The sequence below is a fragment of the Lissotriton helveticus genome, chromosome 6, assembly GCF_964261635.1.
Source record: "Lissotriton helveticus chromosome 6, aLisHel1.1, whole genome shotgun sequence".
NCBI classification, from domain to species: Eukaryota; Metazoa; Chordata; class Amphibia; order Caudata; family Salamandridae; genus Lissotriton; species Lissotriton helveticus.
The window spans coordinates 1,422,648,175-1,422,671,100 of record NC_136067.1 but is presented as its reverse complement, the minus strand read 5'-3'; the positions used below and the strand labels follow the sequence as shown (position 1 = coordinate 1,422,671,100).

The window sequence follows — 22,926 nt, the reverse complement described above, 5'->3', positions numbered from 1 at the left end:
GACGAATCAAGCGTGCCAAGGACATTCGTGGTTTCTTTTTGTTCCAGAGAAAGGAGGTTAAAATGGAGTTGATCTGTTTAAAAAATTTGGATGGGATAGGGACCGGAATATTAGAGAGTGTGTATAAAACAATGGGAGATAGCATCATTTTTATAGTGTCTAAACGGCCCCACCAGGAGAGGTAAAGGGGGTGCCATTTGGACGTGAGATCTATCAATTTTTGAACACATTTGGACATACACAAGGAAACAGTATCTGGGATGGTGGGGGCAACATGCATTCCAAGGTACTTGATATGGGAAGGTTTCCATGTGAAGTTGGAAGCAGCAAAATCTGGCTTGAATGTAAATTTGGTTAAAGGAAGGATTTCGCATTTATCATTATTAAGTTTGTAACCAGAGATTTGGGAATAAGCATGGACTTCAGTAAGAAAAGCAGGAATGGAGACAGAGGGGTTGGAGACAAATAACAGAATGTCATCCGCATAAGCAGCTAGTTTGACGTGGGAATCTGGTAGTTGGTAGCCATGGATGGAGGAGTTTTGACGAAGCTTGGAGAGGAAGGGTTCTAACGCCAAGTTAAAAAGAAAGGGAGATAGGGGACATCCTTGACGAACGCCTCTGTTTAAATCAAAAAATGAAGAAAGTTGACCATTAGCACAAACCGCTGCGCGTGGGTTAGAATAAAGTAGCGAAATTAAAGACGTGAAAACAGGGCCAAAACCGAACCATTGGAGGGTATGAAACAAGTAAGTCCACTGTTGTAACCTAGTTCTGTTTCCCCCCTGCAACCTTTGGCAAGTGGTGCCTACCAGCTCTCCTGCGCGAGAGCATCCATTGTCCCCTGCCCTCCTGATTGGTTCCCCCCACACTCCGCACTGTCCTGGTTCCGTCCCCCTGCCCCCAACTGTCATAATGATTCTAACTAACTGACCGACGCACCGCCTTAAGGTGTGGGGCTGATTTAATAAAACTTCTACTTCGTTATCTTACCTTGACTCTGTCTTCAATTCAACAGTGGCGACGAGGACCTCAGCCCCTCACCGCGAACCCACTGCCGACTTTTGAGTGAGTCGAGCGTGAAATGAGCCATCGACTTGTGAGTGAGTCGAATGTGAAAAGAACCAAGGACGCTTAGCAGATTGATCCGACCAGTGAAGACCATTTGAGACTCGAGCGTTCTTGTGAAACTGACGGAGTAAGACTCGAGATAAGGGTAACTGGATTCTGCGCAAGCAACCTCTTCTAAGGGCTCGGTGCTGCAGCTGGTTCAGGGAAGAACTGGCTTGATATTTACAAGTCGGGAGCAATTAATAGCTCCGTAATTCCGGCGAGTCGACTTTTGAGTAAGTCGAACGTGTAATGAGGCATCGACTTTTGAGTGAGTCGAATGTGAATTGAACCATGGACTCATAGCAGATTTATTCGACCAGTGAATACCTTTTGAAACTTGGGCTTCTTGTGGAACTGACTAAGAAAGACTCGAGATAAGGACGACTGGACTCTGCGCAAGTTCATGTGGTGAGCCGTGAAGTACAGTGAGGAAACTGAGCAGCCTCCATCAATCTCGGCAAGTTTAATTGAATAGTGAAAGTGATAAATGAACCTTGGATTTTCTAAAAAGTAATTGTGACCGGTGATTACTAATGAAACTCTGGGCGTTTTTGTGGAGCTAGTAAAGCAAAAAAAAAAAAAAACGCTAGACCCGAAGCAGATGAACACTGGATCCTGAACAAGTCCTGGAGGTGAGCCTGGGCAGCCGGGTGGTGGTGAAGTGAGCGGAGCAGGGAACCATACTAAAATAATCTCTGTTACCGCGTTTATTGATATTTAAGCTGCGCGTTAGCGTGTGAAGTGAGACCTTCTTCACATACAGCGCAAACCCAAAGCCAAACGAGACAACGCTGTGTGAAAAACAAAGAATTACCAGTTGATAGTATATAAGCGTTGAAAGGATTTAGTGTGTAAAGTTCTCCACAATACTGAAGATCAGTGCAGCGCATGTCAAATGAGCAGCGTCTTACGTGAAAGTGAGGTGCATTTTAGTGAAAGTGAGGTGCGGCGTAAATCCTTGAGTTTGTAACTGTTCGAATGAAAAAAGGGTGATACCTGGTGAAGCCTTCTCGCTTATGAATGAAAATGGACTTTCTGTTGTGAAATAATGATGAAGACATCACTCACTGAGGTCGGAGGTGTGTGCCGATCCTCTGCGGTGTAAGAACCTGCTGGTGTCAACTTCTGGTGCAGAGATTTGAGTGTCTCGAGTTGTGGATGCCTAAGGTGGACCACAGTCATCGATGAAGTTTTTCTCTGTCGGCCGAACCTTCGTTTCATGCGCATATTCTCTGAGGCAAATCCAGTCAGCTGTTTTCGCGCTTCTTCTTCAAGCCAATCTGCGCATGCTCAACTGCGTGTGACGTCACTGGAACGCAGCGCTGGAGGCCATTTTGAGTAATAAGTAAACAAAGGCGTCCCACTCACGCCTCCCACGAGTCAGTGTTCAAGCCTGCCAACGTTGTGATTGCGAACTGTGCACTAATTAAAAACAAAAGCTACTAATACTACAAGCATAACGTGAAAGTACTAGATGTGTAACACCAACTGAAATAACACACGCTTCCGCTGCAATTACACAGATCGTGTTGCTCCTGTTCCTGTGGTTTAATCCCTTCCCCTAATGTGAATAGAAGGTAAACGCGAAAGGTAATCCACTCTACCTGGTGACATTTCATGAACTGCTGCAATTCCCTCCTCACACATTGCAAAATTCTATTTCATAATAATTACATAGACTTCATGTACACAATAATTCCGAGCAATAACGAAATCAAGTGGTACTGCAAATGAATGAATAGTACCCCCTGGTGGAATTTACTAGCAACACTTCAAGAATTTACTGTGAAGAGAAATCTGTATCCTTTAATAAGTTAATACCAAGAACTGCTTGCTGTGTGTGAATTCAAAGAGATAAGGGATAAGGGAAGCGACATTGTCCTTTAATAAGTCAGCGCCTAGATCTGCTTGTGTGTGTGAATTCAAAATTTGATAAGAGAAACGACATCATTTATATCATTGCGCATCCTAAAACAAACAGAGCAGTAATATATACGTGCGTCCTAGTTTTATCCTGCACAGGATTATAGTTTCTCTGACTTCATTGGAAATCCTTGTTTAGGAATATTGGATATTCTAACTGAAGAAACGGAGATACTGGGACATATAAAGGCGAAATTATTGGAATAAATATAAATGGATGTAAAAGATATGTACATCATAGTAGGAGGAATAAAAATTAAAATCATCGCAGATTCAGGGTCACACTACACGGTTATCAGCGCGAGCATGTGGAGTAAGAAATTTGCAAAAATACATGGGTTCAATTTGAAGGTGGCCAATGTATCCCTGAAATTGTTCACGGGAGAAGACATTATATTGATAGGGTACAAAGTGATGGATTTATGTTACAAAGAGAGGAGCACTAGGAGTGCTATATACATTTCTGATAACCAACTCTCCATGCTCGGGTGGAATGATCAGAGGAAATTGAGAATATCTCTTGACCAAAATTGGAATGAACACCAAAGTAATCTGGCGCTTTGCAAAAGCATACAATTGACAAAGTGCGAAATGGAGAATGAAAGTACGCCACCATCTATTAGCCTAGTTGACAAGGAGGAAACTGCTAGGAGGAAGATAAGGAAAAAAGAAGCAGCTGAGGACAAGGTCAATAAGAAGCAAGAGGCTTACTGTGTATTTAAGGATAAGTTGAATTCAAGCAAGTGGTATGAAAGAATAGACAGTGAAGAGAATTTTGGGAAAAATGGTAATTGCGAGAAATTAGGAAAACAAATTGTTACACAATCCACAAATGGACGATCAGAAAGAAAGAGTAACCCTTTCAATTTCCGGGCAGTGCGGCAAAGAGCTGCATTCGCAGGACTCATGTCAAACACAGGAGATGTGTATGGGGGTTGTATGACTAAGGAAAGGGAAAACAATTTGAGTTTCGAATACTGGAAGACTAGACACAAAGCAAATTATTCTAAATGGTTGAATTGTGGTATGCTGTTGGATAAGAGCAGGGAAGCACAAGATCTCTTTCCATATCCTCCAAATAAAGTTGCATCAGGGAGGATGGATGTGCTCGATGAGTACCTAAAGAAACATGAGTCATCCAGTCCAGTAGACCCAACGGAGTTTTTCCACGGAAGTCAGTTGAGGGAACTGGAGGATGGACTGTTCACAGTTGAGGCTAGTACCAATGTAGCAGAATGGCCTGAAGTGAAAAGTGATAGTGGCTTTGATAACGTCCAAAACCAAGGAAATAAAGCAAGAAGTTGGTCAAATACAAATACAGATGATGACATCGAAAAGGTGGCTGGTTGCAGTAAAGGACATAGACGCAATGTAGTGGATACTGAAGTAGCCCACGTTTCAATGCTATTCTTACCACGTGACGTCCCCCAGGGTGCTCAAGGGGTGCTTGATGTCGTTACAGGAGAAGATGTGTTCCGGAAATCCAAGGTCTCAGCAACATCCACTAATGAATGTCGTTCATCCAAGTGGGAGGTTGGACCGGTCTTTGCTGTGACCCTTGCAGAACGTATGAACCTCTTATTCTACAATGTCACCAGAGATTCCAGTGCTGATGATAACTAGCAGTTATTTAGGCTCTCCTGAATGTGACTCTTGAATAAGGATACTCTCTTTTATGTACATGGAATCCCATTCTGACACAGTGAGTGTTCCTCATGCCCTTGTTGCCAAGAGAACATCAGTGAGAACCACCCACAATTCCAAATGTTATTAAGACTGTGTTTGTGACTAATGTTTACTAGTTCACTTATCACCCAAAGTTCCCTTTGCCACACGTTGGGCCCACCTGTCAAAACCCTCAAGAGAGGAAGATGTGTTGTAACCTAGTTCTGTTTCCCCCCTGCAACCTTTGGCAAGTGGTGCCTACCAGCTCTCCTGCGCGAGAGCATCCATTGTCCCCTGCCCTCCTGATTGGTTCCCCCCACACTCCGCACTGTCCTGGTTCCGTCCCCCTGCCCCCAACTGTCATAATGATTCTAACTAACTGACCGACGCACCGCCTTAAGGTGTGGGGCTGATTTAATAAAACTTCTACTTCGTTATCTTACCTTGACTCTGTCTTCAATTCAACATCCACTCAACTCTATCAAACGCTTTTTCAGCGTCCAAAGCAATGGCCGCAAGAGGGTGAGGTAAAGGGCGGGATTTAGAGAGAATGTTAAAGAGGAGTCTGGTGTTATCAGTAATAAATCGGCCTTTGACAAAGCCGGACTGTTCTTCACCCAATAAGTCTGGAAGAAGAAGGTCGAGTCGAGCTGCGAGGGATTTTGCAAAAATTTTGTAATCAATATTGACCAGAGAAATCTGCCTGTAATTCTTGCAGTATTGAGGATCCTTCCCCTCCTTGGGTATGAGGCAGATATGAGCGTCTGAAAAGGAGCCAGAGGAGGAACCCAAGGAAAGGAAGGTGCCAATAAGGGAATGGAGTCTGGGTATGAGAAGCTTAGAAAAGTGGAGAAAGAATTCTACCGTAAAGCCGTCGGGCCCAGGGGCTTTGTCTTTTTGGAGGGCTTGAAGTGCTTTGAGTAATTCTTGTTGGGATATATCGTGTTCTAATTGAGAAAGGTCAAGTGGAAAATGTGATGGCTTTTGGATGGTGGAAAAAAAAGTATCCAGTGAATGGGAGGATGGTTGAGTTTCAGAAGAATATAAGGTCTTATAGAAAGTAGAGAATGCAGTGAGAATGTCTGCGTCTGTGTGTTTAAGGTTTAAGTCATTGTCGTAGATAGATTCAATGTTTAGTTTGTTATGTTTCACCTTTAAATAATTGGCTAAGATCTTGCCAGCCTTATTTTTGCCTCCATAGAACTTGGCGCTAGATTTTAATAGATATAGTGATGCATCATCAGTGGATTTTTTGTTAAATTTCATCTTAGCGCTGATGAGGGCGGTCAGAGTTGACTGTGAGCGAGAAGTAAAATAAGAATGCTCCAGTTTCTTAATGTCTAGAAGGATGGTTTTAGTAGCTTCTCGAGCAGCTCTACGTTTTTTAGCAACAAATCTAATGATAAAGTCCCTCGCTGCTGCTTTAAAAGCATCCCAAATAGTATGTTTGGGAACAGGAGAGTCATCGTTTAGGGCAAAGAATTCATGGGAGAAAGAGGTGAAGGCGGTAGTAAATTTGGGGTCGAGGAGAAGAGAATTGTTGAAACGCCAACGTTTAGGACCTGTTAATTTGGGTAAGAGATTCAATTGAACTAATGTAGGGGCATGGGCAGAAAGTAAAATTGGACCTATTTCTGCATAAGAGATAGTTTGGGCAATATTGTGAGTAACAAAAATGTAGTCAATTCGAGATTGGGAATGATGACATGGGGAGTAGAACGTAAATTCTTGGAGATTCGGATTACAAAGACGCCAAGCATCAGTGAGTTTATGTTGGGAGATGGTGTGGGAAAAGGATTTGTGAGGTTTATTAGGAATAAAATGTGCTTTGGAGTTCCTGTCTAAAAAGGGATCCAAGGGCTGATTGCAGTCTCCCGCTAAAATAAAATTATCATCAATGAATCTGGTGACATGTTGGGAAAATGAATGCCAGAAAGTGGGATCACCAGTGGTAGGGGCATATACATTTAGGAGAGAAACTGGAACATTCCTAACAGAGAGTTTAACATAAGTCCAGCGGCCCTCAGTATCTGACTCTTGAGCAATCATAGAAGGAGAAAGAGCTTTGTGACAAAGGATAGCAACTCCATTGCGTTTACCATCCCCAGGGGAAAAATAAACATCACCCACCCAGCTTCTTTTCAGCTTAACAGATTCTTCAGCAGACAGATGGGTTTCTTGTAAAAAAGCAATGTCCACATTTAAACGAGAAAGATGAGACAAGATTCTTTGTCGTTTGATGGGGGAGTTGACGCCCTTAACATTCCAAGTGATTATTTTAAGAGACATATCATATCAAAGAAGAAGAAAAAAAAAGAGAAGCAAAAGAAGAGAATAAAAAAGTACTGAAAAAGAAGATGCGGAAAAAATGAGAAGGTGGTCCAGGGACACATCATGTCAAAGAAAAAGAAGAAGACCAAAGAGAGAGAAAGGAGTGCAAAAGAGACCCAAAGGATTAAAAAGCCAAGAAGAATAAGAGAGTCAATAAAAAGCAGTGCAGTACAATAGAGAGTAAAAGGATGAGGGAAGAAGAAATAGGGTGAGGAAAAGAAAAGTAGAAGCGAGTTGTGTAGAGGAGAAGATGAGGTAGTCCAAGAAGTAGGCAGAATAATAGATATAAGACAACAAAAGAAGAGTATTCGAGAACTAAGAAGAAGAGACACCTGTGAAACAGAGAAAATTGGGAGACATAAAAGCAAAAAAGATACAAGGAGGAAAGTGAACACCTGGGACGAAAGGGAAAACATACTTACGAAGGGTAGAGATGGGGAGGGTTGAGCACCAGGGGGAGGGTACGCGAGGAGATGAGTGAGGGGGGGAGCACCAGGCAAAGGAAGCAAGCGCCCGATGCAAACGAACCAACAGGTCGGGGGAATGACGCCAAACATATGGGAAAACCTGCAAGGAGAAGGGAGGAAAGACAATAATGAATGAGACGCATGAAAGAGGATGGGAACAAGGCAATAATGAGTAGCAAAAAGGTACATAAACAGGCGGCAGTAAACAATACTAAGTATTGAACAGGGAGAGAAGAGATACGAAGGGAAATGAGGGGGAGAACAGGGGAACATGAGAACAAGAGCCGCCTGACAACATAACAAGGACAAGCAAAAAGACGTTTAACCATGCACGACAAGCATGCAAATTAACTGAAATTGCAAAGCTGTAACACATAGAAATCATGGCGGAAAGGCTGATGATGAGCTGGAGAAGTCCATATCGGAGGCTTGAGTTGCATTCAAAAAGCTTCGTAGACGGACAGGATCTTCATATGTCGTAGTCTTGTTGTTGTAGGTCACTCGGAATAGGCATGGGTGGAAAAGACCGTATCTGGCTCCAATGGCGCGAAGATCTGGTCGCATGTCCAAGAAGGCCTTGCGTCGAGTAGCTGTAGCTCTTGCGTAATCCTGTGCAAAGAAAAGGTTAGAACCTAACCATTGCAGTCGAGGTGTGGCACGGGCTGCTGAAATAACTTTGAGGAGGTCAGTGTATTCTAAGAAGTACATGATGACACCTCTTGGCCGTGAAGAAGGAGAGGAAGTAGAAGGGGGGCGTCCCAACCGGTGCGCACGCTGGATATTAAGTGCAGTATCTTCAGGTAGGTGAAGGAGCTTGGGTAGAAATGATTTGAAGAAGGCAATAGGATCAGTCCCCTCACAGTTCTCCGCCAGGCCGTAAAGACGAAGATTATTGCGCCTATTTCGATTTTCCAATTCTTCAACTTGCTTTTGGAGAGAGGAAATCTGAGATTGCATGTGTGATACCTTGGAGGATGACTCCTGGAGAGAAATGATAGAGTGTTCCACTGTAGTCACTCTGGCATCCATTTGGGCCCAATTGTCGGTAAGAACTTGCAACTTAGAATTGGTTTCTTCCATGAAGGGCCTGAGAGCACGAATCTCTTCCAATAACAGATCCATAGAGACAGCCGATGTGGACCCCGTTGGCGATGGAGGATCTTTTTTGAGACGTTTCGTCGTGATTTTCCCTGAAGACTGAGTAGGTCGTTCCGCAGATGACTGCGACATTGGAGTGACAAGATTCTGAGAGGCCTCAAGGTGTGCCAGTGCAGAGAAGACTTTGGAGTTTTTGATGAAGATACGACGCGGGTTTTTGGGGGCCCGAGAGAATGTCTTCTTATCCATAAAAGTGAAATAGAAGTGAATCGTTGGTAAGGAAAACAAGAAAGATAAAGTCCGATGATAAGCACTGCTTGTTCAAAGACAGCAGAAGACTGCACAGAATGTAATAGCGCCAAAGAGTCAAAGAGATGGGTAGAGCTGCAGCCAATTCCCTTTGTGAGACAGAAAGGATTCTTCAGGTGAAAAACATCAAAAAGATATGGATGGTAGATGTGGAGAGCGTGTAAAAGTCAATTTGAAAGCTGCCCTGAGAATATAGGAGCGTGAGAGAAAACAGCGCCTCCAACACAAAGGTGACTCAGTCCAATAACACCAACAGGGTATTTGAGGAGAGGAAATTCAATTTACTTAAAATGGCTGCCCAAGACATGCTGAACGCTGAAAAAACTCGTTTGGCTTCATTGAAGAGCAGCTCGTATTAAACTTGCGCAGCGTTGAGATAAAAGTGCAGAAGAAAATCTCACCAGAAGGAGTTGACAATGCCCGGGTGTCATAAAGAAGCTCGCATGGTCGGGTGAGAGATGCGCCGCAGTCCGCGCTGACTGAAAACAAAATGGCGGGCGCGACTCTCACTCAGCCGCGTCCGCTACGTTATTGCTGAAACCAACCATCTCGGCGCTTAATGAAGCCAGCGCCCGGAACCGCTTTGTGGGCTGTGGTCTCCGCTTCAAGGAAAACTGATTTGCAGGTGGAATTGGTGAGTTGGTAGCGGCGGAATCCCCGAGCGACCGGGAGCGCTCACATCCGCGCTGCCGTCCTCGCCGGGCGCCAAGCCACGCCCCCAACCACTGGACTTTTAATCCCTATCACTCCCCATGGTTTATCTTTAAGATCCATATTTAAAGTCCGCCTATCTCTACACACCCACCAGCTCCTCCTCACATAAAAGCTCTTTGTGTTCCTCGGTTCCACCCTACATTCTCACCCTAGTTGTATTGAGTGGTTGAATATATCAACGTCTAGTTTCTAAATGCATTTATTGAGCTATACCCATATAGTAACAACCACAGTGCAATTTACCTGTAAATGTGCTATACAGCCGCTAACAGAAAGTACCATCATTGTAGCTTGTAATGTTTAAAATAATAACATGCCAATAAAACTTGTTGGAAAAAAAAAGAGCTGCAAGATGCGTATTTAAAAAAAAAATAATAATAATAATAATTGTGGGAAATATTAGTGTATGCTCAGGATTCAGTGCTTTCTACTTGCCGGCATTGCCACAGTTTTGGAGCTACTGTTTTGTCTCCCATGATCCCTGAACGTTTCTCTTATTAATAAGTACAACTTTTAAGATACAACTGTCTTTTTATTTTCTGTCTTTTAGAAAACTGAAATTATAGAGGAAGCCTTTCCGGGGTGAGTTTGCTTTTAGTCCAAAAACTATTATTTGTATTTCGAAAGCATTCCCTGTCTAAGAGCGTTTTGCATATGTTTTTTTTCTTTTTGTATCTTTCTAATAGCATGTTTATGGATACACCAGATGATGAGAGAACCAAATTGATTAGCTGCTTGGGTGCTTTCCGTCAGTTTTGGAGTAGTCTATCCCAGGTACCAATGCTTGTTATATTTCTTCGTTTCTGTAACCACGAAATGAGCATCTAAGCTATTGACTAAGTAGTTGAGAGTGAGTTTGTGCTTTTGTGCATGTCTTCGACTCTGAATATCTAATGAGGTAATAATATGATGAGTTTGAGCTATATTCGTCTACAGCAGTTGTGCCACAAACAGCTCTCAGTTGTCTTGTTTGTTTCTGGTGTTCTAGTTTAAGCATCCATTTCAATGTCATGCCTTTTATAATTCATATGAGTGTCTGTGAGTGATTACTTTAGGCATCCTAGAGCCTCCAACCAAAGAGATCTCAAGGTTATGAAGTGACCTCCGCGAAAAGCCACTTAATTAGTTGGATTGTTATATGCTTGTTTTTCGGGTCACTGTTAAAATAAATACACTTGCTCTTTTCTAGGATTCTCATGAACAGTGTGTCCAGTGGATTGTGAGATTCATACATGGCCAGCACAGCCCTAAAAGGATCTCCTTCCTCTATGACTGCCTGGCAATGGCTGTTGAGACAGGCCTTTTGCCACCAAGGTATTGTTTATTTCTCATTTACATAGATAACCATCTCAGTACCTGGAATATTTAGATGTGCATTTTTTGGTAGTGTTCGATGTATGTTTACGGTTCTAACTTTATGCATACCGTGTAATGTATGAGTGAAAGAACATCAGTTCCCATTTTTTCTGTATGTGGGATAAACTTAAGTTGGAAAATGGGTAGCACACATCATCAGGCTTTAAACAGACTTTTGACTGCACATAACGTAAATCCCTCGTGCATTCGTAGTGAGCAGATCTACTGCTTTTCAACATTTACAGTGTAGCATCTGGAAACTGGTAACCGCTGCACTCTCAAGTTTTGGGGAACTGTGTGAAGTGTTGACTACATGGATGCTAAATGCATTATCGGTTTCCTGAAACCGCTTAATGTTTTGTTTGATTCATGCAAAAGTTTATAAAGGATACAGCTGAAATTGTTACTCCTTTGAGCATGAAGTAAAATTAACAATTAGATGGGTCAGCCTGGGGCGTGGTAGGCAGTCTGCAACCTCATGTAAATGCCCTATATGCTGTTTTGCAGTGATGTCCATTCAGTTCCACTCTCTGTAATTTAAGGCAGAAAACAAACGATGCGTCTTATATAAAAGTACCCAGAAGAAGCAGCATATTTGTACTGCTTTGTGTAGATGTCTAGAGACGGGGGAAGGTTTGGTTGAAAGGCGCATCCTGTGGGATCCTGATTGTGGAGGTGGAGGGGCACAAATCTCTAATGAATTTCTTCATTACCTTGTTTATGAATAATTAAGGAGTCTCGTGGCAAAGTGTTTTGGAGCATACTATATACCACTACCTTTAAATGCTAAAGTAGAAAATCCATATTCAGCGGCATCAGAACCCTTCCCTCGGATCTGGGAAGAAATATGTATGCAGAATATTGAGCAGATACACTGTTTGCTTAACTGCTGCACACATCTCAGTTTGACAGATTAGGATTCAAAGACATTCACGCAGGTGGTCAAATCTGTTTGGGTCTACTAGTGATCTACAATGCCGCATACAGAATATTTCCATTATGGCTGCCCTAAATTATCCACTCGTCCAGCCTCCGTGTAAGACAAGTGAATGCATTTACATACTTCCCTGGACGGTGGACTAGCATGTCTGTGCTAAGATGCATATTCATGCAAGAGAAATGGAGACAGAGGGAGACTGAGATTCCTTTTCTAATGGAGGGACGTGGAAAGTGACTTGCAGAGTTCAGGGCAGTTAGTAAATACATTTGGGTCGAAGATCTGTTCCGTGATGAAAGGCAAAAAAGCAAATCCTAAATCTCTCCCTTAGTGTGCTGCTGTCATTAAAGTGGGAATCCTAACTCAGTGGCTCATTTCGATTGTTTTAGAACAGCCAGATCATTGCATCTTAAAGGTTCACTTACATTACATTTAAATCCTTTTTATTATAAAAATGTTTGTTTTACCAGTTAGTACAGTACTGTATCACACAGGAACACAAATTGTAAATCCAAGTTTCATAGTGGTTGTACGAGGAAGGTGTTGCAACTCAAATGTTTTAGAGATTAGCAAATGACTGCTGTTTGAAATGCAACCATCACCCACTGGTCTTCATAGATCTGTTTGACATACTAAAAGTGACGTGTTATTCATTGAAATAGTTTATCTCTCGATGAGTAGCTACATTTTCTTTTACGGTTATGAAAAAATAAAGTGATTTTTGTTTTTAAATTTTCTAGAATGGTATGTGAAGCTCTCATAAATTCGGACACCTTGGAATGGGAAAGAACGCAGCTTTGGGCACTAACATTTAAGCTTGTCCGTAAAATAATCGGTGGTGTGGACTACAAGGTATGAGCTGGATTTCAAGCATGGCTGTTCTTTTTAATTTGTAGTCAATAACTGCAGAAACATTTTGGCTCTGCTGTCCAAGGACATGGGGACTTGCTGCAGTGTTGAGTGTGTCTGAAAATATGCAGTTGACAGCCAAGGAGTGTACTATGTATTCTTCCATATCACACGAGTTTGTTTGAAATCTGTTTTTAGCATTAGTTATTTTGCTACAGTCATCAAGAAACAATTATCAGAAATTCCCCACACCCAATCAGACCGTGCTTCCTAATTTGTTTTTCTAGGTTTCTATAGCGTTGTACCAAATTTATATCAACAAATAAACATCTTTTCATCAAAAACAACCGATCATTGCCCTTTCCAAACAACTATTCCGAGATTGCTACTCGTTGTTTTGCCATGTTTTTGGACTGCGTTGGTTTACCTCCCAACAAAACGAATGACCAGCCCAAAATCCTATAACATTACAGTGCTGAACCTTACAAGAAAGAAGTGCTGGAAGAAACATACCAGATCCCAAATGAGCCAGACTGCATGACCCATCCCACTACCAATTTATCTTGCATTTGTTGAATTATGTGCAGGCCCTGAATTTAGTGGCTAAGGCGTCATCAGGCTGTCTCTGGACAAGTGTTTGTGTCTAGTGTTGCAAGTAAAAGACTTTGCAGTGGCCATCATAATCCATTTTCACAGATTCAACTTCCATTGGCTAGGCACTGACCTTGGTAGGAGCTGACCGCTTCTGTCTAGATTGGCACCAGGCTCCACAGCGCACATATCCTCCTAGCACACCTGTCTTGTTGTGGATTTCCAAACATTAATGAATGACTTATGTGGAAGGTACAGTGGCCGATACAAGCTGCAGTTTCTTTCTGCTCACATTAAGCAATATGACATACTTTGTGCCGCAGGGAAGGTCACCCATGGCTCTCTTCTCCTGCAGGTATGGATGCTGGAGAAGGGAGAGTGAAACCTACAAACCTGGTTGGGAATGAGTGCAGGATATTTGGGCTGATGGCACATAGCTTTACACATACCCATGAGGTAGGCTTGTATGCTATCACACATAGCTTTTCCACAGGCAATATTAGTATCCAAGGGCCTTATTTATCTTGATTGAAGAGTGCTTTTACTGGTGCATTTTTGAATTTGGTTTTACTTGCGATACCCTTCATGTGCATTTTGTTAACCTCCTGACTTGTGGATATTGTTTGTTGTATAATTCATACCTTCTGTTTTATTTCAAAAGCCGTTTGCATCTCAAGATTGTTCATTTGATCCCAACCATTCCTTTTCAAAATTTAAACCGTTACAGATCTTATTGCTTTGTATAATGAGTGAAAGTCCATTTCTGATGCGAAGGAATACAGTTCTCTTTACAGTATGTTATGGGGAACAATGGTGCAAGATCCCCTGTATATGTTTGAGCTGTAGAGTGTATAACCAGGCATCCTCCAAAATGGTCTCAAAAGGTTAAGTGCGACTGAGGTAAAAGTGCAATTTCTCATTGTGCATAACCTGGAGTCTGGTGGGCAGTGGTACCAGAGGTTAAATCAGTTTAATGTGTAGCCTGCAATATATTTTTTCCTATAAAGGGAATTTTAAAACTGTCTTCGTGTCCATAAACTGCTCTGTGGCCCCTGAAACAATGAAAACAATAACCTCTGTCCTCTTAACTCATCAAGCAAAATGACAAACTTAAATTTGCCTGTAATTTATTGATGATGGCTTGATTCTTTCTGGGTTGTCTGTGCTTGGCTTGTCCCTTCTTAAAACCACGCTTGTGTCTTAGACTTGGCTACACATGTTTTAACAAAGTGCCTGTATTTACAAATACATATGTATGTATGGGAGCACTGTCTCTTGGTCTATTCTTATTAATGGGTACTTTACATTCCCTTCTATGTGGGCTGTGGTTTATTGACTGGTCTGATTTGGTTTTCTGTTTATAGTCGAAAGAAACCCGTGATCTTTACTTCTTAACTTATTATCTGAATACCAACCAATACACTTTGCTTGAGGATATAGCCAAAACATTTTTTGTCATCATGTAATCAAAGAAGCCTCAAATTGTCCTACCTACTAACCATTTTAAAAATGTGTTAAATAGTTAGACAATCTTTTGGAGTTTAGGTACAGATGTCCTATCGAAAATTAATTAAACTGTGCTTAGAAGGAATCCCAATCATGGAAAATAGGAGTGCTCTACCATACTTTGAAGCCACGTCACATGCCAATTAAAGAATTAGAAATTCAAATCTGCTTGGATAACTATATGATGAATGTGTGTGGTTTTTAGAGTTTAAAGAGTTACGTGGTTACTGAACATTTCACCTAACTATAACATTACTTTACCCTGGTGTGAGTTTGTCCCACCAGTCTTACTCCTCTAAGAGACCACACCAGGACAGCAAGACACCAGGACAGCAAAAAACTGTTTTTCATGACTGCTGGTGCACCATTAAATGATTTGCTATTGTGAACGGGCTTCATTCAAGAATAACTGCTAGGGGAGGGACATCAAGGAAAGAGAGGTGTGGAGATGCTGATTGGGAAAGCAAGGGAAAGGTACGTAGGTGGCAAAATAGAGCGTGCAAACGTTAGACACCAGTGTTCCCATGGAGGCAGCATAAACCAGATAGATCCAAATCCCATTCTCCACTTACCACTGCATCACTTCTTCTCCGCATTGTACACCTGTTTAGTTTCTTCAGAAACGCATATGGTTGCCCCTTCTATTCGCCCCTCAATCTCACCAGATACCAAAAGAAGACAAAAAAAAACAAATGCGCAAACTCCTGCCTTATTACCTGGAGGTCTTTTCATCATGTGAACATAGCTGACTTAGAAAGCACAGGATCTTCCATTTCTGGTTCTTTCATGGTTACTCTAATAGTGCCCCCATATTCATATCAGATATCCATTCCACTTGGCCTTTCCCACACTCCAGACTCCTTCAAATCCAGGTGGTCTGAGATGTTGCACAAATATTTATTTTCTATTTCCCTTATTACACTTATCCTCTGACATGGGTTCTGCTTCTCAAAGTGTGCTTCCACTATATACTGTTCGTGCCCCTGTCACTATGTCTTGGAAGTCTTCATTGCTTTCAAATATTCATCACTTTCACTCACTCTGGCCTTCCCCCAATATCAGTTACTGACATTTCTATTTGCTGCGCCGTGCGTTCCACCCTCTTGAGGTAATCATCCATAGCCAGTGACCTCTCTTAACTATGTCCAGAGGACAGATTCAATGCTAGGCATTATTCTGTTTTGGCACACTTCATATCTCCACGTTTTGGCTTTTTGCCTCCCTTGCTCCTCTGTCATCGCCACCTCTGTTGGGCTGAAAGTGGCAACACAATTCCCACTTTTCCCTTTTTTGACATTAACTGACCTTGAAAGTGGCTACTGTTGTGAAATAGTGGTCTGATTTCCAAGTCGATCTACTACAACCACCTCCCCACCAGGGCAGCACTTCCCTACTCTCTTTCATCACTCCAGTCCATCTCCTCCAAGTCTAGAATGTCTGCACAGACACTGATTATGCTAACATCTGCTCTCCACTAATTTGGTTTCCCAGACTTCTTTGATCCATAGTGGAGAAGGTAACACAGGGTGAAATCTGTTTGCGTCTCTCACCAGCTGGCAGAGTCCGAGAGTTCTAAATACCCACCAGTGTATTCTTGAAACCACCACCACCATTACTTAGGGCATGGGTGTTGACAGTCTTGTCTATAGGTGAAGGATATGAGGAGGTTTCTGCAGCAAAATTATAATCCTTGAACATAGCAATTGCTGTTGATCGTAGGAATCTTTTTTTGTACTCATAACTAATCTGGACTACATTTCAATTGGATATTAGCATATATATCAGTTAATAACCGTTCCAAAATTTAACCTAAAGATGCTCAACATCCTAAGGCACCTTGTTACGTTGAATGATAAGCTTTTGCGAACACTTTAGGATAACTTAACATGTGTATTTTTAAAGGGCACGTTCACCCGTAGGTATCCTGGCGCTGAATAACAGATGTTTATTGTTACCCAACTGAATGGTACTCATTTTATCGACCTCAGATGGATGAAAGGCTGAGTAGAACCACCACGATTTGAACCTGTGACCATGAGGTCGAACACAGGCCCCTGCAGTGGGCACATTAGTCCACTGAGCCACCAGACCAGGATCTGTTCACAAACCTAAATTCAGTAGTAAAAATAAGATTTTTACCGAATTTACCTGTTTTATGCCCCTAAAGAATAGATAAAGATTCATGGCATACGTTAAAACCCATTTATGAGTGCAGAGATCTCTGACACGAATGTGGAGTTCTTCGCACTGAAACTTTGTTCTGGGGTGGAAAAAACAGCATTCCACTGTTCGGCATACAAAAAGATATATTCCAACTACCCGCATGCACCAGAAACAATCTAGTGCGGTTAGAATTTAATCTAAATCAACAAAAACTGGAAGAGATGGCTTCCCTGAGCAAATACTTCTTTCTCACCACGGCAGCAACAGTGAACACACTGAAGTCTACCTTAAAAAGTATTTTTTTGGAGCCTGACAACCCCTGGTCAATTAGCCTTTCTGCCGCCAAAGAAGCTTTGAATCTTGCACTGGAAAACTGGGACCCCAAGTTAACTAAGTATACCGCCATCAAAAGTGCGATTAAAAAAACGGGTCCGCCTCTGCTCTCGCACCTCAGACCTGGAATCATTGGAAGTAAGAGGGTTCCATGAGTCCCAAAGCCGCCCACATACAGAACACATGTCCAAACTCCATCTTACCCAGGCAGTGGGAAGACAAGCTCTCCAAAGGATCATAGCGTTCAGATTACATCCTCTCCCCCTTAAAGAACTATATCCCTCAAAGTCGACAAGGTCGGGGTACACGGAGTGTCGGCTATGTAAATATAAACAGGAGAGTTTGGCCCATATTCTACTTTGCTGTCCGGTCTTGCTTTTAGAGCGTAGACTTTACCTCAAGACAATTTTACTACAACAAGGGATCAGAATGACAAAGGAGGCTGTGCAACATCTGTACACACTGGAAACAGTGAAACATATGGCTATGTTCGTCAAATTTATACAACAGACCCGTCGGAAACTGATGGAGTTCCACTGCTAACTAACCGGGATAGTACTTGCACCGATGTGTTACACTGCCGAGACTGTACAGCACATCCCATTGTGACTAGGCAAGACTGTCGGCTGAGTATAAATGGACTAATGAATTTTAGATTTTAATGTCTCTTTGTTAACAAAGCTTACGGTTTTAAATATTTAATCTTTCATAATAATGCCATTTTCTTGTCTTATTTTAATGGTTTTGAGTAACCACAAATAAAATTCATTAATTCAGTGAGATTTGTGTTGTAAATCTCCGACTTTCTTTGTGAATCTGGCCTTTGGTATCCAGTAATAATGCTCTGATGACCTCCCATTTGTTGTTTGTTTAGGTAGAAGAAAGCTGGTTTGTTTTGATATTATTCGTGGATATTCACCCTTTTTCAGAGAATCTCAATAGAGTGTGAATTTGCGGAATATACTCATGCTGTAAAAGAGATAACATTCTGGGCTACTAACCATTCACTTTACTTAGCACCAAGTCACATACGATATTGTATCAGTCTCATTGGCTGCTTCATTCAAGGATATTTATAATATTAAACTCTGGTTGTGAATGTTTGTTCTGTCAAAGTTGTTCAGCTTGGCTCTTAGAGTTACTCTGCATGGTGTTTTCTTGTATCCACTGTAAGAAATTGAGTTATTAGGAGATGGTGTTGGCTTGCAATCCCAGTTAGTGGGCACTCAATAATGCTCAATAAATTATTGTCCAACCAGCTCTTTTTTGGCTAAAGCAAAAGTACATGTATCTCACACACTCCCTATAAAATACTGCTCATTAAATTACATTACTCCTTAAATTACAAATATATACACGCAGGTAGATGGAAAATCATTGGTGACACCCTCATATCCCATTAACTCCTAGTGGGTCCTGCACCTCACAATACCTCCCACCTATACTAGTTGCAGCATCACAATATAAGGGGTGTCACTTTAAATAAATCAAACCTGATGGCTTTGCCAGGGGGTCACCACATTAATAAAAACAATGACCTGTTATCCTCCGTCAGTGTAGCACATTAAAAGGGGTGTTAGTATATAGAAGGCAGGTCTACTGGCTTTGTTGGGGCATCACCATGTTACTAGAATCACCCACATGCCATGACTCCACCTTGCATCACCATTTAAATCTAAGGAACCCTTGAAAATAGTTATTTACATTTATTATAATGGTAAACGTTCATTGGCCAATCTGTAAATTGTTAAAAAGCATTGAAATTCAAACCAACATCTATGTATAAATCTTTCTTCACAATGTACAGGTAATGTAATGCAGTCATAGGACCCGCCACAAGGGTTACCTGCACTCCTAAGACTGGGAGCATACAGCTGCATCTCTCAGAGCTTTTACATGTAAGTTAAACTTCTCCCCAGGGCATGCCTATACCTCCCTGCAAAACCTAGGGTGCGCTTTCTAAAGAACACTTTTGAGGGTCTGCAGCACTCTTTACAGTCCCCAACAACACTTAAAAACATACTCTGGTGATGCCCCTCATTGGTGTATCATGGACAACGCATGTTAACTTCCAGCCCTTGCACGCGGCATTAGGGGCCTCTCTGACCCAATACTGGTGAATTTTAAATTTGGTGGCTTTGCTGGTTTATTTTCCCCTCTTCGCTGCCTTACACTGTTTGTCTTCTGTTTTGAATTCCCATCCTTTTGGCGTTTTTGGTGTTTTGTTTAATGGCAGTGCAGGGAGTCCTCTCCCACGCAGCTGAGCTTCCTGTGTGCCCTGCCTACCCATGCCTGCCCATGCTAGTGTGTGCAGGGAGTAAACCGGTCTCTTTCTTCCGCCTGAGTGAGGTACAGCTGCCTTGGTCACCCTCCGCCCTTCCTCTTGTAGTGTAGTTCCTATATTCCCAATGGGCTCTGCGCATTGGAATAATATATTCAGCAGTGTAGACGTAGGACTGAGGTTATCTAGGTCTCTACTGACTATATTAGACTTAAGGTTTGCCAGCTAGCTCAGAGGTCACTAGAAACTTTCTCAAATAAACGAGGAGGAGTTTAACCTCCCTGGATAGACGAGAAGGGATTAGCTTCTGACAACCATAAAACATGACAACTTTGCTCTCCCAGAATAAGAGTATATCTCTAGAGTCGTGTGAAAACAATAGACAGCTATTTCACTCAGTCAAGTGTGCGTACTTAGTTTCACCAGAATGCAGAGAAAAGAGAGACGGGCGTTTTCAATAAAAAGGTGTTATTTATTGAGCAGTCTTCTTCCTCATACAAGAGAAATGAATTGCCACGATTGTAATGCTCATGGTAAAGTAAAGTGCGTACAGTAAAAGGAGGATTATAAAATAATACTGTAAAAGCATTGATATGGTTTCTTAGCCATATGATACTTGAAAATAGATAAAATATATACATACATATATACATTGACTAATCGTACTCAACTGGTGCTTCTAAATACGCCTACCCCGGTGTACCTAACCTAAGCCTAATACATGGGAGGGAGTAAGGAAGTAGCAGTTTAAGTTAAGTTTGTTTAGCCAAGAATCTGACTCAAGAATTCTCTGTAAGGGTTTAGTCAGTTCCGTACCTGGGTAATAGAAAGCAGGAGGTCTGGTATCTCTCTCTCAGGACTCGATATCCCAGCAACCCGCAAGGGTAGGCTGGAAACGCCGGAGCTGGATTTCTCGGCAGGAGAAAAGACAGCATCTTTCTCAGCGCATCAAAGAGGAGGGGCAGCTTCCGTGGGCTCTCGCATCAGCTGGGCTTTCAGGCAAGTAGATAGCTGCTCTGCTCCAGATTCACCACCGTGTGTTTGCTTAAGGCAACGTTGGTATATTTATACCTGAAAGGTGCCTGGGTTTGACGTAAGGTTGGACATAAGACGTCAATAAAGATGTCACTAAGAACTGGCCGTTCTTACAGTGCTTTACAGGAGTTCTAGGACGAAATCAAAACAAAAGCAAGGGGGATTTCCCAGGTTGCTGGAGGCTTGGTTTAGTTTAGAGAACTCGGTGTGCTTACTAGGGGGCCGGGGAAGTAGCCTTGCTTAATGTGACAGCATGTGCTACGACTGAATTATGGATATGGTCATTATGCCGTTGTATGGATATTATTGATTATAGCCGGACAAGGGCATAAAATAGGAATATCGATTCAGGTTTCCTAGATAAAACACTACACTCTACTCCTGTAAATGGTTGCATAGAGAGGTGGAAGAAGTACGCTGCATTTCTCCGGGGATCTAGGAACAAAGAGCGTATGGGAGCTCCAGTGGTCTACTTTCCTTGTCTGCCCCTAGGTGGAAAGCATTCAGTTCGGGAAGCGGGCCTCACGCATGGACCCTCTCCAATAATTTGAAAAATAAGAATCCACTTTTGTGCTGACCCCTGGGGATGTAGTCCACCCTGGGGGTATTTCCTGAAAATGCAGTGGAGCGTCACATGCTTTTATTTTATTTTTATTTTTTAAAACAGGGTGCAAGTCTTTAATAATGCTTATGTAGGGCCTGCTACGCCAATTTGTATGTTGAAACCTATCAAAAAGTGCAGCTGTCTGGTTTGCTAAAGAAATCGTGGGGATATTCAGAAAGCTTCCCATGGAATGCATTCTGCCCCTTGCTCACCATTTTGCTTTGTGGTTTGTAACTCACATTTATTTGCCTTCTATTTGCAGGCTCTATTTGTTTTCAGACTGTCCAGCTCGAATTTGTCCCTTCTCTTGCCAAACCATGTTTGCTGTATCCATCCGAGATCTTGCTTTCTGTAAACGACCCTTTAAATCTTGCTCTTATCTGGGCACCTTTGTTGTGCATTTTAAAAACAAAGGTCAAATGTCAGACTCAGTTTTCTGAGGGAGCTTGGTGTTTTTCTTTCTTTCTGTGACTTCAAAGTGAGTGTTTATATGTAAGCAAGAGGAATGCAGATTGCTCTCCCCTTTTCCTCTCCTATGCTCCAATTTGCGATGATGTAACATAACCCTTAAAACAGGTGTGCAGGGAGAAGGTGAACTCACAATCTAAAGCGGTGCTAAACAAATATTCATGTCCAGTTTCTTCTGTCAAAACATTCTTGGCTTTTGCTTAGTGTGACCCTCAAGTGAATGTCACATGATCTTTGTTTACAGTCAGCGAGTAAGAGTACCAAACCCTTCTAATAACACGCATTGGCAAGCCAAAAGGTGTAGCCTGCACAACTACAACTAATGAGCAATAGCCTCAATATGGGCTGTACGTGCAATAAGCATTGTGCCATAAAAACCTAGATTATACCGATTACTGCTTTCCTGAAAACTACAAACTGGACATGAACCCGTAAACCCAATACTTGCACTACAGCCTCAAACATCTTGCCTATGTCAAAGCATAGTTTTTATACTATTTGGTGGATGCTTGTGCTGTTCTCAATGAAATAGGTGAAAGTGTTTCACTGAAACAACAGTCTACCACCAGGACCGGCTTTAGCACTGCTGATGTCTGGTGTAACACTTTACGCCACTTTGCTCTAATCCTCTCTACTCAACTCAACTATGCACCCCTCTAATCTAAGCCAGTGCACTCTAACCATTCTGCTGTGCCCACTGCACTCTTCGCCACTGCACTCTACATCAGTCCAGTTTAAGCCACTCCACTCTACGCCACTACTCAATGCCACCGCACTCTGTCCTGCACCACCGCACTCTGTCCTGCACCACCGCACTCTGTCCTGCACCAACGCAGTCTGCCCTGCACCACCGCACTCTGTCCTGCACCACCGCACTCTGTCCTGCACCACCGCACTCTGTCCTGCACCACCGCACTCTGTCCTGCACCACCGCACTCTGTCCTGCACCACCGCACTCTGTCCTGCACCACCGCACTCTGTCCTGCACCACCGCACTCTGTCCTGCACCACCGCACTCTACCCCTGTCCTGCACCCTGTCCTGCACCACTGCACCCTGTCCTGCACCAATGCACCCTGTCCTGCACCGCCGCACCCTGTCCTGCACCGCCGCACCCTGTCCTGCACCGCCGCACCCTGTCCTGCACCGCCGCACCCTGTCCTGCACCGCCGCACCCTGTCCTGC

General features: G+C 42.6%; 1 protein-coding gene across 3 annotated transcripts in view; it reads left to right on the top strand.

Moving 5' to 3' along the window:
• The window catches only part of MED23 (mediator complex subunit 23), a 684,519-nt gene that overhangs the window by 42,164 nt on the left and 619,429 nt on the right, over positions 1-22,926 (top strand). For all 3 annotated transcript variants that reach the window (XM_078649215.1, XM_078649213.1, XM_078649212.1), the window contains exons 2-5: positions 10,170-10,201; positions 10,306-10,393; positions 10,809-10,933; positions 12,653-12,764. In XM_078649215.1, the coding sequence (XP_078505341.1) occupies positions 10,170-10,201; positions 10,306-10,393; positions 10,809-10,933; positions 12,653-12,764 (357 nt within the window). The remainder of the gene's footprint in view (positions 1-10,169; positions 10,202-10,305; positions 10,394-10,808; positions 10,934-12,652; positions 12,765-22,926) is intronic.